At 38.2% G+C, this 16,558-nt stretch overlaps 1 protein-coding gene across 1 annotated transcript in view; it reads left to right on the top strand.

Moving 5' to 3' along the window:
• The window catches only part of CNTNAP2 (contactin associated protein-like 2), a 2,354,843-nt gene that overhangs the window by 690,157 nt on the left and 1,648,128 nt on the right, over positions 1-16,558 (top strand). The window contains exon 3 of the mRNA XM_018046828.1: positions 14,681-14,791. Coding sequence (XP_017902317.1) covers positions 14,681-14,791 — 111 coding nt within the window. The remainder of the gene's footprint in view (positions 1-14,680; positions 14,792-16,558) is intronic.

The raw sequence follows: 16,558 nt of genomic DNA, 5'->3' as shown, positions 1-16,558 counted from the left end.
CTGAGAAAGGGAGGCAGACTGAATTTAGCTTGAGGTATGGTAGATTTGGAGAAGGTCTCTTTTCCTGGCATGTGATTGAAAATGTGATAAGTTATCCAAGTGGAAATTGGGAGAAGAGTGTGTTAGGCAGCTGCAGTAAGTTGTTGGGGTTGTTTTTGTTTTATTTAATTTAAGATTCTGCTAGTTATTACTTCTTAAAGTCACTAGGCATTCTCATAACCCTTACCCTAACCCTAACCCTTACCCTAAAACCCTAGCCCTTTTTGTAATACTGATACTGATGTGCTTGTCTGGAATGTTTTTCTCTTCTATTTTCTATCTAATGCATTTTCTTCTTATCCTCCCACTTTTATGTTTAAGTATTAAAACATCAACCTGTCATTATCCCTTACAAAAACCCATATTTTGGTATCTATAATAGCTTTTTCATATTGCCAGAAGTTGTGAGCACTCAAGATGTCCTTCAGTAGGTAAATGGATAAACTGTGATACATCCAGGCAATGAAATATCATTTAGCACTAAAAAGAAGTGAGCTCTCAAGCTGTGAAAAGACATGAAGGAAATGTCAACACATGCTGCCAAGTGAAAGAGGTCAATCCAAAATAACTTCATGCCATGTAATCCCAACTGTATGACATTCTGGAAAAGGGAAAACTATAGAGACGGTAAACAAAATTAGTGGTTTTTAGGGTTAGGGTTTGGGAGATGAACAGACATAGAAAAGGGTATTTTTAGGGCAGAAAGATTACTCTATGATACTATAAAGATGGATCTTCCCAAGTGGCTCAGTGGTAAAAGAATCTACCTCACCAGTGCAGGAGATACGAGAGACACAGTCCAATTCCTAGGTCAGGAAGATCCCTTGGAGTAGGACATGGCAACCCACTCCAGTATGCTTGTATGGAAAATTCTACAGACAGAGGAGCCTGGCAGGCTACAGTCCATGGGGTCTCAAAGAGTCATACATGGCTGAGCATGCATGCACTCTAATGCTGGGTATATGTCACCATAATTTGTTCAGGTTCATTGTGCATATAATGCAAAGAGTGAATCCTAAGATAAAGCATGAATTTGGGGTGATTATAATGGGTCAGTGTACATTCAACGCTGGTAAAAAATGTAACATTCTATGAGTGATGTTGATAATGGCGAAGGCTATGCATGTGTTGGGATATGAGATGTATGTGAAACCTCTGTACCACCCTCTCAATTTAGTTCTAAACATAAAAATGCTCTAAAAACTTGTCTTATAAAAATACATTAAACCATTGACATTAAACTTTCACTGTTTTTGTAATAAATATGGTTGCTACTGTTCAGTCGCTAAGTCATGTCAGACTCTTTGCCACCCCATGGATTGCAACACATCAGGCTTCCCTGTCCTCCACTATCTCTTGGAGTTTGCTCAAACTCATGTCCATTGAGTTAGTGATGCTATCCAACCATCTAATCCTCTGTTGCCCCTATTTCTTCTCCTGACTCAGTATTTCCCAGGATCAGGGTCTTTTCAAATGAGTCAGTTCTTCACATCAGATGGTCAAAGTATTGGAGCTTCAGCTTGAGCATCAGTCCTTCCAATGAATATTCAGGGTTGATTTCCTTTAGGATTGATTGGTTTGATCTCCTGGCAGTCCAAGGGACTCTCAAGCATCTTCTCCAACACTACAGCTCAAAAGCATCAATTCTTCAGTGCTCAGCTTTCATTATTGTACAACTCTCACATCTGCACGTGGCTACTGCAAAAAACATAGCTTTGACTATATGAAATTTTGTTGACAAAATGATATCTCTGCTTTTTAATTTGTTGTCTAGGTTTGTCACAGCTTACCTTCCAAGGAGCAAGCATCTTTTAGTTTCATGGTTACAGTCACCATCTGCAGTGATTTTGGAGTCCAAGAAAATAAAATCTACCACTGTTTTCGTTGTTTCCCTATCTATTTGCCATGAAATGATGGGACCAGATGCCATGATCTTAGTTTTTTGAACGTTGAGTTTTAAGCCAGCTTTTTCCCTCTCCTCTTTCACCCTCATCAAGAGGCTCTTTAGTTCCTCCTTGCTTTCTGCCATTAGAGTGTTATAATCTGCATATTTTAGCTTATTGATGTTTCTCGTGGCAATCTTGATTCCAGCTTGTGACTCGTGCAGCCCAGCATTCACATAATGTACTCTGCATATAAATGTGTATATAAAATTGGGATTATATTACAAACACTATTTCATGGCCCATTTTCCATTACCTTAGCATACCATAAGTACATGTTGATTAACTGAACCTTCTCTGAAAGCTTTGCTTTATTGACTCTCTGGTGCTCCACTGTCCACTTTGGACCAATCCAGTTCATGATCAAATCTGATGTAACTTGAGTCAGGAACACTGGAGGAGGTTTAAATAATGCCCTTTGGTTAATTAATTAAAAGTGGCAGTGGGTTAAATAATCTAGGATATAGACTTGATTGTCAATAAATACATTGCTTTTTATCACAGAATACTCTCTTTGAGTTAAAAAGTAAAGGAAACTAGATCGAGTCAGAAATCTAGTCGTTTACCAGTGGACCAACAAATTGCAATCTAGAAGAGTCTTGTCCATAGGAAGATTACCAATGACAGCTAGAAGTGGCCTAAGGTTCATTTAGTTGTACTACAGTTGACCTTGGCACTCTTCAAATTACTGGTTTATTAAAAATTTTTGGTAGCTCTGCCTCTTCATGAGCCTATAGAATATAAGCTAAGGAAAAAAAGACTAAAAAAGACCATGTTCATCCTTATTTTAGAGATTAAATCCTTAGTTGATGCTACTTTTGAATACCGTTTCCTTTTTAGCATGAAATAATATAAATAAAATTTTCAAAACTTTTCCTATATTGTACAAAAGGTGAACATTGATTTTTATTGTTTGATAGGACAGGGTTTATTTCTCTGAAATTAAAAAGATTGACTTAGAGGAGAAAAAGCTTCTTTTTTATTCTCACAAATCTGTTTTTTTTTTTCCCTAGTATATAACAGTTTTGTAGATAATTTGAAACTGATTAATCTGTTAAACCATCTGTCAGAAATGTGCTGCAGCTGTTAAATGTCCAGCAAAATTTGAACTGCAATTCTTGAGTAATTCACCCATGGTATGTGCAGAGCAGACAATTTCCTATTTGATTTACAACTATGATTCTTGCAAACATGGCTGATTCTCTAGCTATATTTTCTTAAATGTCTTGTGAATGTAGCTATTAGACTGAAAAAAAAATGGAAAAAATTTTATCTGATTTTTTTTAAGATGATAACATTGAATCTGTTCATTAACAGATGCTACTATTACCGATTGTGTTCAATATTTTTCAAAGGATGTGAAGATCCCTACCATGTGTTATATTTTCCATATACTGAGAATGTAAAAAACTCCCCTTCCTTCAGAACAGATCACCATATAGCAGGGAGATCAACATATAACCAAATACTTATCACAGTGTGTTTTCAGAGATATAGGAGGAAAGTAGAAATACCAAATTCTTATTTTCTTTTGCATACAAAGCAAACAAAAGGGGTTTTGAAAGGGTACTCTCAGAAGAGTCAGTAGCTTCATCTCTTACAAAATTCACTGCTGGAGCCAAGATATTTTAAAAATTCTAAAGGCATGTACTGATGATGTAGAAAAACCCTCAGTATAATACAAAGGTTCAAATGACAAATCATTTTAAGTTGATAAAGATCAGAGAGATGATCTTACTTACGTGGGATATAGTGAGGAAGCTCTACATGTAACATTATGGGATAAAGCCAACTCTTTTTGCACAAGCAATTTTTTTTTTAATGGGAAAATGCAAAAAATGTCCATTAGATAAAGTAAATACATCTCAGTTGCCAAAACCTAGGAACTATTTTGCCCTGCTCATATTTAGATGGGTTTATTACTTATCATTGTCAGCAATGCACTAATGCAACAGCCTTATATGGTATTCGTGCTGCATGCCAGATTCTTAGGCCCTGCGAATACAGACTCAACAGGACAGGCACATGCCCTGATCCCAGGCAATTCAGAAAAGTAATAAACATTTTTAAAAGATAAACAATCCGAATTATTTTATTTTCATTTTTTTAAACTAACACAACATTGTTAATCAACTATACTCCAATATAATATAAAAAGTTAAAAACAGCCTACCTAACAAAAGTAATTTTTTAAAGGAAAGTTTGATAAAACTTATTTGTGTGTGCTTAGTCATTCGATTGTGTCCAACTCTTTGTGACCGCATGGACTGTAGCCCACCCCTCCCCCCCCCACAGGGTCCTCTGTCTAAGGGATTTCCCAGGCAAGAATATTGGAGTGGGCTGCCATTTCCTAGTCCAGGGCATCTTCCCTTCCCAAGGATTGAACCCTTATCTCCTGTGTCACCTACCATGGCAGGCAGATTCTTTACCACTGAACCACCTGGGAGTTTGGTTGAATCTGCCTGTGAACTATATAGGGCCTGAGGTTTTCTTTGTGAGATTTTAAGCTGCTGATTCAGTTTCTGTAATGGCTATGGCATTACTGAACGAACTGCTTGATTTCTTTTTTGAGTCAAATTTGATAAAGTTATATTTTTCTAAGAATTTACTCATTTTATATGATTATTGTAAAAAGAGAATATCATTGATGCTATGGACAAAATAAAACAGTGCTATCAAATACCAAGTAATGTCTGGAAAATATGAAGCTGGAAGATGAGTTGGTGAATTGAGACACTGGCTAGAGAAAGAGTGGGCTGGTATTTGAGTTGGGGGCAGTCTGGAAAGGGTCTGCCTTCTGTAGAGCTGATGAAGAGAATTCCAGCCACGAGGCAGGGAGAGGAAGAGGCACTTTAGCAGGAATGTGCTTGGTGTGTCTGAAAAAGAGAAAGGAAAGTGAAACTGGAGCTTAGCGACTCAGAGGAGAAGAGTGGAATAAGATAACTCCAGAGATCATTCAGAGCCAAGCCATCACAGGCTCTGCTGGAGTTAGGGTTCCATACTCAATGCAAGGGGAAGCCCTCAGGAACAAGGGCCAGGAATAATCTGATCTGCTTTTTAAAAGATCTATCAGGCAAGTACATAGAAAATGGATTTTGAAGGGATAAAGGTTGAAGGGAAATAAGTGCCCAATAAATATTTATTACATGAATAACTGGAGTAAATTTGATGTACTGTGATGAACATTATTTTTATTGGATGTAGGCATATAAGCTGAAATGCTGATCCTGTCTGATTTTCTCTGAGAACACCTATTTAAACTGCAGGTGTCTCTTCCTTTTAGTTGAAAGATATGGGTCTGTTGTGGACAGAAGACCTTAGAATTGCTGCATGATAGAGGGGGCATCACATCAGGTAAATTCCTGGGATCAAAATGGGAAGTGGTAAGAAAAATCTGGGCTTCCCTGGTGACTCAGCAGTAAAGCACCCACCGGCAGTGCAGGAGACATGGGCTGGATCCCTACATTGGGAAGATCCACTGGAGAAGATAATGGCAACCCACTCCAGTGTTCTTGCCTGGAAAATGCCACGGACAGATGAGCCTGTGGGGCTACAGTCCATGGGGTAGCAAAAGAGTCAAGACAAGACTCAGTGGCTAGAAAACAACAGCAAGAAAAATATGACTGTTTCATTTTTATTAGGAGATCTACACACTCAAGAATAAATCCAGTGTACAGATTTTATCCAAAGTGACCCTGGAGATGGTAGACCTCAAAAACTCGTAACCATATACAACTTGGCTTTTGTCCTTGTCCTATTCTTCTTTGGGCTTCCCTGATAGCTCAGTTGGTAAAGAATCCACCTGCTATGCAGGAGACCTGGGTTTGATCCCTGGGTTGGGAAGATCCTCTGGAGAAGGGAAAGGCTACCCACTCCAGTATTCTGGCCTGCAGAATTCCATGGACTAAGCACTCCATGGGGTTGCAAAGAGTTGGCCACAACTGAGCGACCTTCACTTCACTTTCACTATTATTCTTTAACTGTGATGTCTCAAGCTTCCTCATCGTATGATGGTAATGCTATCCATGTCAAAGTCTTACTGAATAAAGTAACTCACTGAGAGAATTCTCTCAGAATATTTACTGCATTGCCTGCCTCATAAGTACTCAAAAATGATTGCTATTACTATTTATTTGCTGATTTTGGCTCAATGGTTTCTACTATTTATGCTACTGAGATGGAAAAGGGGCGACTGCCTCATTGAATTCAAGGCTACTGTAATGCATATGGTGGCACATTTAGTTGTTTCTCATTGAGTAGAAATGAACAAAAGGAAAATAGGGTCCCCTCCTTGGAGTTGTAAAGAGGAAAGATTCAGTGAGAAGATAAAGGGGAGAGATGGGTTTCCTTTTTTCCCTTATTGATTTTCATTATATGTCAGGTAAAACATGTCCACTCAGTTGATTTAGTTCCAAATTTATTGTCTTTACCTTTTTCTAAATTAGCATTTAATGGCAATCTAATTGTACTTTTCTTCATGATTGCTGGCTTCATGTCTTTTGTGAGATGCCTTAAGTACAGAAAACTAGATTAATTCTCCATACATTGTATGAAAGGGCAATTAATTCTCAATTTAAATATATGATCTCTTTTACCAATGAACTAACATTCTTGCATTTTCTGTGCGAAGGAGTTTAACCCTGCTATGAAGATCCAGATGTAGATAATAAAAGATCCCTACATAAAATGAAATACAAAGCAATATTTATTTTTATTTAAAACCAAAAGGCAATATTTGTATGGACATTTCTTTGATAGGTCAGTGTATGCTAAAGACCAGATTGTCAATGACCTTACCTATTTAAACACATGTTCTATCAAATGTAGTGAGTGTGTATGTGTGTATGTGAAAACTAGTAACAGGGATTACTTTTGTGGATTGTGAAAATCCTTTCTTTCTCTGTATTGTATGGAATTTTATAGGATCAGGCAAAAAAAAAATTATTTCCAGTGACAAAGAATAGGGCAGGGATATTTGAGCAAGAAGTATACAAAGCAATGTATGAGTCATAAAAAATATGGGAGGAAATTATGATGAGAATGAAGATATATAAAATTAGAGTTGAGTTAGAGTCATCAGTATTTTGCCCTAAGGAAGAGCAAACATTTTTTCCAGAATTCTCCTATAATACTGATTTTTGAAACCATTTACTTTCTATTGCTATGATGTAGGAAATCATAAAAAAAAACTTATCCAAAATTAGAAATGGACATTTGAAATAATGAAAAAAAAAAACCCAAAAAACAAAAACCTGAAGACACTCTGGATAAGATAGAACTTAGTCATCCAAATTCATATCCCTAGGAATAAAATACCATTTTTTTTCAATTGTAAAGAGCATGCTTTCTTCCATGTGCTAATATTGGGAAAAGCTCAGTCTAATACTAATCTCTGCAAATCACAACTATCCTAGAAATTATTTATTAGATCAGGTTAAGTTACAATAACTGAACTTGAAAAAAAAAAGTTATAAACTCTACTGGAACAGCATGTCCTGTGTCAATTTCCAGTACTCGCCATACATTCAAGGAGTAATACAGTATTTAAACATCACAATGTATATGTAAATTATTCAATTCAAAGACATTTGGCTCCCAGGTAGAATTACACCGTTTCCATAGAGAAAAGTAAGTGGGGTATGGGATTTCCACGGATGGCATATGGAAATGATCTCAGTTTGTTTTTTTTTTTAATAGAATGCTAAAGGTAGCAAAGTTCTGAGGTGAAAAAGACAGAGCCTATGCAAGGAATGTGTGCTGAGGAAAGAAACCAAAGCACCATGTTTCCAGGTGCATCAAAACAGAGAACTTCCGGAACCAGTGGCCTGCGTTTATAGGGAATCAAAATAGTGGGCCTGTCTTAGATGTTGAGAAACAGATTGTGAAGTTATTGTTAGTGCTGTGCCTTTCTGCTTCCTTTCTTTTCCTTTCTTGTTTTCTTTCTCTCATTTTTTCTCTCCTCCCTCCTTTCCTTCCAACCTCCCTTCCTCCCTTTCTTCTTCTCTCCTCTTTATTGAGAAGAATATTTAAAACAGACACACACAGAATCATCATCTTAGGAATTCAGTATCTAAAGCAGTGCTAGGTCCCATACCAGCCTTTGTTTGATCTGAGTGTGGACACCGACAAGCTAATTTGTGAAGCATTTACAGGACTATATTAACCTCAGTGATTCCTCAGGAAACACACCTGAGTCGTGGCTTCAGTCTCTTTTTCATCCAAATCCTAAAACTATCCACTAGGCTAGATAAGAAATAGCACCTTATTTGTCCAAAGAATTTTCCACTGTCTGTGAAACAAAGCATGCTTTGTCCAGGAAGTCAGGGAAATGGCACAGGGGATAACATCATCAACAGTGGCTGGAGACTCAGGCAGTTGTAGACTCAGCTGAGAAGGACACCGACTGGCTTTAGCTGGACACCTTGGGGAGCAGGCAGAGCAGAAGGAAAGTCAGGAGTGGGAGGCATCACACAGTCCTGGAACGCCCACCCACCGAGATGGGCCTCTAGGGCTTGAAAGGAGCATCGCCATGGGAAAGACAGGCCATCTCTGGGAGGAACTGAGATGCTCTTAGGGGAGCCAGGGAAGGAAATGAGCACGACCACTTAGCTTACAATTTGAGATAGTTTTGGCCAGAAGGAGCCAGGCAGGAGGCTACTGATTGGAAACAGAAGACTTTAGGGGGGAGGTCTGGCCTCTTAACTTTGCCCTGGCAATGGAGTCATGAAACCTGAGGTTGGTGGTCATGCAGTTCTAGATTCAAAAGTCAGGATTTGAATGCACATGAAGTAAAGAGAACACTTTATGATGCATTCCCCTGATAATCTGCCTTTTACAGTGTTTTCTTTCTTTCTTTCTTTCTTTCTTTTTTTTTTTTTTTCTGAATGGGAATCAAATGTTAGAATTTAAAATACAGATACCAAGGGGAGAAGAGGGCATGGGATGGATTGAGAGGTAGGGATAGATGTGCTGTATTGATCTGGTATGATATATGATACTGATATAATGTATAAAATAGATAACTAATGAGAACCTATTGTATAGCACAGGTAACACGACTCAGTGCTCTGTGGTGACCTGAACGTGAAGGAAATTCCAAAAAAGAGGGGATATCCGTGTAACTGATTCACTTTGCTGTACAGTAGAATCTAATCAACATTGTAAAGCAACTCCAATAAAATTTTTTAAAAAAATGGAATTTCCATCCTGGTAGCACTGTTTGGTTCTGGAGTTCTTCGTCATTCTTATTTTCTGGGTATCTACTTGTATTTCCAAATGCGTGATGTAAACCATATATTGTAAGTGTTATGATTTTAAAAGATGTGGTGAACGTTTTCCAACATTATTTATTTATCAGAGATAACATTTGAATGCTACTCTGATGTCAATGGCATATGTTCTGATGTCCTCTGACCTCGCGAACTGCTGTCCATCCCCCTTGCCAAGAAAGATGTCTCTCGGCCATGCTCTTAGAGGTGAAGGGCCACAGCCATTTCGTCTCACTTTGCCAATCACTTCCTCTGTTCCAGCTTGAATTCATACAGAATTCTTGCAGCTAGTCTGCCTTTCTGATTGACTGAAATTGTGTGAAAATTAAACTCAAGGCCCATCTGCTCTTCTAGTTTTCATCCAGGATTCCCTGGAAGGGAAATACACTGGAGACCAAATATTTGCCATAACTATGTGGCTGTAGTTTTGGAAGACATCCCAGTATGGGAAAATACAATACTAAATTATTTCAAATGTTAGCATTCTCCCTCTCTCTACTACTACTATTACACTACTATAAAAATCCTAACTTTCTCCAGGGATCTGTTTGATTTTCTACTGTTTAATGTCTGCAGAGTATTGAGACACATGCTCTAGAACAACAAGCAATCAGAGTCTTTGGAAGATGGAAGCTGTAATAACTATTATTACAGTTGGAGGTAAAGATGGATCATTCATCCTAATAGTCAGTCTGGCAATATGGGCACACGTGGAGTGTAGCTACAGCCATCACGGGGAAATTTCATCCTCATTGTAGACTTGAAACTTTTCCTCCCTCTATAGTGTTCTTAGGAGAAGGCAATGGTACCCCACTCCAGTACTCTTGCCTGGAAAATCCCATGGACGGAGGAGACTGGTAGGCTGCAGTCCATGGGGTGGCTAAGAGTCGGACACGACTGAGCGACTTCACTTTCGCTTTTCACTTTCATGCATTGGAGAAGGAAATGGTAACCCACTCCAGTGTTCTTGCTTGGAGAATCCCAGGGACGGGGGAGCCTGGTGGGCTGCCATCTATGGGGTCGCACAGAGTCGGACACGACTGAAGCGACTTAGCAGCAGCAGCAGCATAGTGTTCTTAACCCTCTTCATCTGTATCCTGTCAATTCTTCAGGTCTTATTTATCATTTGTAGGTTACCTATTACCATAAGTGATCGTTAATCATTCTTCTTTGTGGATACATGGAATATTTATCATATTGAGCCAGAGGTTGGAAAACTTTCTCTGTAAAAGGTCAGATAGTAAATCCTTTCGCTTCAGAGGCTGTGTGTCTCTTTTTGTGACATCCTTCTGAGATGTGAATGCAGACGTGAATGAGTGAATGGGGGTGAGCTTTTCTTAACAAAAGCGAGCAGTGGGCCAGATTTGGTCTGGGGGACATAGTTGTGCACTCTTGTCCTTGACAGTGCTCAAGGGCATTAGAGTTTGAGAGAAATTTAGCTAGTTTCTTCATATTATGTGTGAGTCAGGGTAGCTCAGATGATAAATAATCTGCCTGCAATGCAGAAGACCCAAGTTTGATCCCTGGGTTGGGAAGATCCTCCGGAGAAAGGAATGGCAGCCCACTCCAGTATTTTTGCCTGGAGAATCCCATGGAGACAGGAACCTGGCAGGCTACATTCCATGGAGTTTCAAAGAGTTGGACATGACTGAGTGACTAACACTTTCACATTTTCATCTGTCGGAAGGGGGTTAACTGATGTACTCAAGGTCACACACTTAGGAGAAAGCCAGGAGTGATAAGGTCACCTAAACCATAGTCCTGTATTTTTAATTTACTTGTTACTTTCAGGATTTGATTATGTTCTAGTCAGCATTGAATTACAGACTGGTATTATTTTCTTGTTTCATGTTTAATTGCTTTATGTGGGTCTATATATTGTTACCACTTATGAGAGCATGGGAAATAGATACATAGACAGATATTTTATTGTCCAAAGTGATTAGAACAGTGCAAAGCAGGGACTAAGATCATAATAAATATTTGTGACTACCGTCTTTCAGGAGAACATATAATTCATGTGACATTTTTCTTGCTTACTTATACAGTTATAGATTTTGTCTCAGATTATTGTGAGATATCTGATCCTTAAATTATGATAATAATTCTATAGTACTTTTTAAAAATAAATAATTTTTATATGTTCTTATCTTTCTTAATCCCAGTTTTACTCTAATTTTGTTATTCTGATTTATATGAGTCTTTAAAATTAGTGAAAAAATTTTAATTTGATATAAAGATTAATTTGTTATGGAAATCCAATTTAAAGAAAACAACTAATGTGGATAAACTATCCTCAGATTTTATAAACTGCTGTATTTATGTTCTAAATTTAAGCAAGTTAAATGGATCACTTGATTATCAACTTCATTTTAATTATTTACCATGTGTAACATGGAGCTATGTATTCAGTGAATGCTGAATTTTGGATAATGTATTATTCCTTATTATCAGGTAGTGTTGTTTAGTTGTTTAAACAACTCAGGTAGAGTTGTTTAGACTCTTTGCAACTCCATGGACTATAGCCAGGCTCCTCTGCCCAGGGGATTTCCCAGGTAACAATACTGGTGTGGGTGGCCATTTCCTTCTCCAAGGATCATCAAGTTAGTCCTACTGAGCAGGTTTGGACAGAAAGCTTCTCCTGGCATGGTGCTGTTGAGCTCTGTCAGAGTATGTCCTCTTTTTCTTAGGTTACTACACAGATGTGACCCAATCAAAGAGACTTATCTTGGCTAGGCACCCAAAGCCTGCAACTACCCACAGACTCCTAGCCCCTCTTTCATATCGAGGGTGTCTTGGTAGTTTTTATCACCATCCCATCCTATGAATTCATCCTATGAATTCACGTTTTTACCTGTTTGTTTTTGTTTTAGTTAGTTTTTAGTTTCTACTGAAACATAAATTACGTGAGGACATGAACAATGTTAGTTTCATCAATTCTGCATTTCCTGTGTCTGACACAACATAGGTTCTTCTTTAAAATTTTTTAGATGTAGTTTATTTTTTATTGAAGTGTAGTTGATTTCAGGTTACAGCAAAGTGTTTTGGAATCTTTTTCAGATTACTTTCCCTTATAGGTTCTTACAAAAGATTGAGTGTAGTTCTCTGTCCTGTAAAGTAGGTCCTTGTTGGTTATTGGTTGTGTATTTTGTATAGAATAGTGTCTATATGTCATAAATTTTTGTTTTATTTGAATGAGTAAAATAAACGAGTACATTTTTAATATAATGGAAAATTCTGAAGTAATAGTTGTCATTAAATTTCAATGCAGAACTTACATCAAAAAGTTGTACAAAGTTAGACTGAGACGGAAGTTAGAAAATCAAGGTTTTATGTGTGTGATCAACAGCAGCTGAAATAATAGTAAATCTTTAAACAATTAATATGAAACCCTTCACTGTGGATTCTCACTTTGTAAACTGATACTTTTAAGACAAATGTTATGTTCCTCTTTTCAGTCATTTACATTTAAGTTTCTGAGAAATATATTCACATTGCTCAATTCAACACTGAGCGCATGTAAACACTTGTTGGAGATTTAGGACCATCTCTCTCAAACTTAGGCGCTATGTCGTGTTGTAAGGTAGCATCGTGCCTTGAGACTCTTTGAGTCTGTTAGGTATAGTTGTCCTTGTTTTTCCTTCCTCCCTTCCTCCCATCCTCCCTTTCTCTCTCCTTCTCTCCCTCCCTATCTTCCTCCCTCCCTCCCTTGCTTCCTTCCTTCCTTCTACAAATGTCATTAGAGTGTATGCCAAGTGCCAGGTGCTATTCAGATCATTAGAAAGGAAGCATTAAGCACACTCTCAAAACTTTTATTTCCATGGAGCTTCTAATCTCATGGGAGAGAGAAAAGCAATCAAACAATTGCGTGCATGAAAACACAACATATCAGATGGCTGTAAATGCTATGAAGGAAAATAGAGCAAGGCGTGGTTACAGAGAGTGAGGGCAGTGAGTACTTGTATAGCTGGGTAGACTGGGGAAACTTGTCTGCACTGTGAGAGAAAACATTAAACAGAGCCTGGGGGAGGTGAAGGATGAGCCTTGCGGTCATCGGAAGAGTGACAGCAAAGGTCGTGGCAGGAGCAAGTCTGTCGTTGCAGTCAGAAGGGAAGGGAGGCTGGGCAGTGAAGGACAAGGATGCTGCAGGATGTCATCAGTGCAGAGGCTGCTGTGAGCCACTGGGGGACCTTGGACTTCATTCCAAGTGACTTGAGCAGGAGCCAGAGGGTATTTTGAGTGCAGGAACTACCTTACCCACCTGCATATTTTTCAAACTGCCCTTTGGGCTGCTGTGTACAGAAGGACTACGGCAAAGGAGGAGGAAGGAAGACTGTGCAATCACAGCAGTGACGCTGATGGCTGCCTGGACCAGGGGATCAGGCAAAGTGAGGGGGCAGGATTGGGGATATTCCAGCATGACAAGACACAGCACTTGATGCAGCCTCCCGGAGACCCAGAGGATGCAGAGAAGAGCTCCGAGAGTTGAGTCTTGGGCACTTTAACGTATAGAGACGCTAGGAAGGTGAGAACCACCCATCAAAGTAGAATGGGAGAGTCAGCAGTGGTAAAGAAGGAAGGGGAAGAATAGTTCATGTCAGTGCAGAAGCCGAGTGAAAATCAGAACTCCAGAGCAGTTCATTGGTCAAGAATGATGAGAACTGACTAATGTTTTACACAGCAGTGCGTTCGTGTTGGTGGTTATCTTGTGTTCTTTCTTACTGGTACCTCCTTCCTAATTTTTTAGTTTGAATGTTATTCCTCCTGGTCTTCCCTCCTCCAAGCTCATATTTCTAACTCTGAATCCTTAGAGTGAATAAATAACTGAAGATTTTGAGGAGACCCCCCAAATCGCCAATCTTGTGAAATAACCAGCCACAACTTTATTCATGATTCTGAGATAGTGGGCCTGCATTGAGGTCCTTTGGAATAATGAACTTGATCATAGTTATAACTTGAAAATCAGAAGGCGATTGAAATTGTGCTAGGGTTCATTAGAATCATCAGTGTTACTGCTGCTAAGTCGCTTCAGTCGTGTCCGACGCTGTGTGACCCCATAGACGGCAGCCCACCAGGCTCCCCCGTCCCTGGGATTCTCCAGGCAAGAACACTGGAGTGGGTTGCCATTTCCTTCTCCAATGCATGAAAGGGAAAAGTGAAAGGGAAGTCGCTCAGTCGTGTCCAACCTTCAGCGACCCCATGGACTGCAGCCCACCAGGCTCCTCCGTCCATGGGATTTTCCAGGCAAAAGTACTGGAGTGGGGTGCCATTGCCTTCTCCGATCATCAGTGTCAAGTTGTATAAATTATAGTTGTTTGCTAGATGTATCATGTATCTTAAACTTTTCATTGTATTCAATAGTGATTTTTAACAAAAAATATGCCAGTGATTATTCAGTCTTTATTAAATCTGGCTTTCTTTTCTTTTCAGAAAAATGTGATGAGCCCCTTGTGTCTGGACTACACCATGCAGCTTTCAGCAGCTCATCCTCCATGTCTGGGAGCTATTCACCTGGCTACGCCAAGATCAACAAGCGAGGGGGTAAGGCAACTTTCATTTCACTTGTCAACAAATGTGTTATATAAGAACATATTACATTTATGCAGCATTTTAAATGTATATTTTATTGTACAACAGCTAGTGGCTGGCAACCAAAATCACTCTTCCCACTTCTGTTGACAGTCATAGACACTTCCTATAAGCCTGTTTCGTACCCACTGTTTTGGAATGATATCGATAAAATTGGGCTGGAAATAACAAATGATATCTTAAAGAGGAAGAATTTTTTGTAGCCACTATGGAGGTGCTTCCCAGGTGGTGCTAATGGTCAAGAATCTGCCCGCCAATGCAGGAGATGTGGGTTCGAGCCTTTAGTCGGAAAGATTCTCTGGAGAAGGAAATGGCAAACCACTCCAGTATTCTTACCTGGGAAATCCCATGGACAGTGGGCTTAGTCCGTGGGGTCACAAAGAGTCACACGCAACTGAGCTGCTAAACAGCAGCAATGACTGTGGAGTGATATGAAAAAAGAAAAAAAGAGCTGCAAATAGGAGATGGTAAAATAAAGAGGAAGCATTTTTAGAGTTTATATGGTAATGAGTTCAAAATGACATAAAAATTCTAAGTTAAGGAAATGCTTGTTAATCAGAAAATCATTTAGAAAGATGTTAAGAAGAATAGGTTCCCAATATGTGTCCCATGAATGAGGAAGAATACTTTGTATTAACTGCTTTTTCTCCTTTTATTAATGTACACACTTAGTTTCTATTGAAAATGCAGGATGAAAAATTATGACTCTTTGTAGTTTTCTCCCCTAGTGCCCAGAATTTAGCTTTGTTACTAAAGTCATGTGAAAAAATGTTATATTTGCAGCTAAAATTTTACTTTTAGACTTTAAAGTCATAGTATAGTACCATTATAATTAGTAAATGATGATTTCAAAGTGGACAGCAGTTAATAGCGGGTAAAAGAAGATAATTAAGAACAGAAACTTAAAACTCTTTTGCTTCAAAGAAATTCTGGTATAAATATCAATGAATGACAACTTGGAAAGATACAGTATTTTCTTAGATAAATATGAATTAACTGACAGAGGCCATAATTTTTATTCAATAAAACAGGAGATGCTAAGCTTATATCATAACAAATTCAGGGGAAAAAATGTGAAAAATTAAAGAAGGAAAGAAAACGGGAAAAAAAGCATAAACAAAGGTTGAAAAAAGAAAATTGGAGAAAACACAAAGGGGGAGGAAAAAAGATGTGAAGAAAGAAAACATATCAGCAAAGAGAGAAAAAAATAGAGAGAATCAGAAAGAACAAAAGGGAGAAAAAAATAATAAGGAAAAAGTAGAATAATATTATATATACAGAAATTCCTGGAAGTATAAAGATATCATAATCAGAAAACAATTTGTGAAAGAGATACACAGGCAAAGATAGAGAAATATAAATTTCAAATATATATATATATACACACATATATATATAGCTTTGATTTAAAAATAGTATTCATCAGCTATTTTTTCAATGTGCTGTTTTTTAAAATTGTAGTATAATTAATATAACATTATGTTAGTTTCAAATGTACAGCATAATGATTTCATGTATGCAGATTTGTATGTGTTGCAAAATGATCACCACAGTAACTCTAGTTAATATCCATCACTAAACACAGTTACAAACATATTTTCTTGCAGTGGGGACTTTAAGGTCTAGTTTCTTAGTAGCTTTCACATATGTAGGACATTATTGTTAACTATAGTCAGCATACTGCATATTATATCCTCAAGACTTATTTTATAAGTCTGG

This window comes from Capra hircus, chromosome 4 (genome assembly GCF_001704415.2).
Source record: "Capra hircus breed San Clemente chromosome 4, ASM170441v1, whole genome shotgun sequence".
Lineage (NCBI taxonomy): Eukaryota > Metazoa > Chordata > Mammalia > Artiodactyla > Bovidae > Capra > Capra hircus.
Note: the sequence above shows the minus strand (reverse complement) of the source record. Positions and strands in the feature narration are given on the sequence as shown.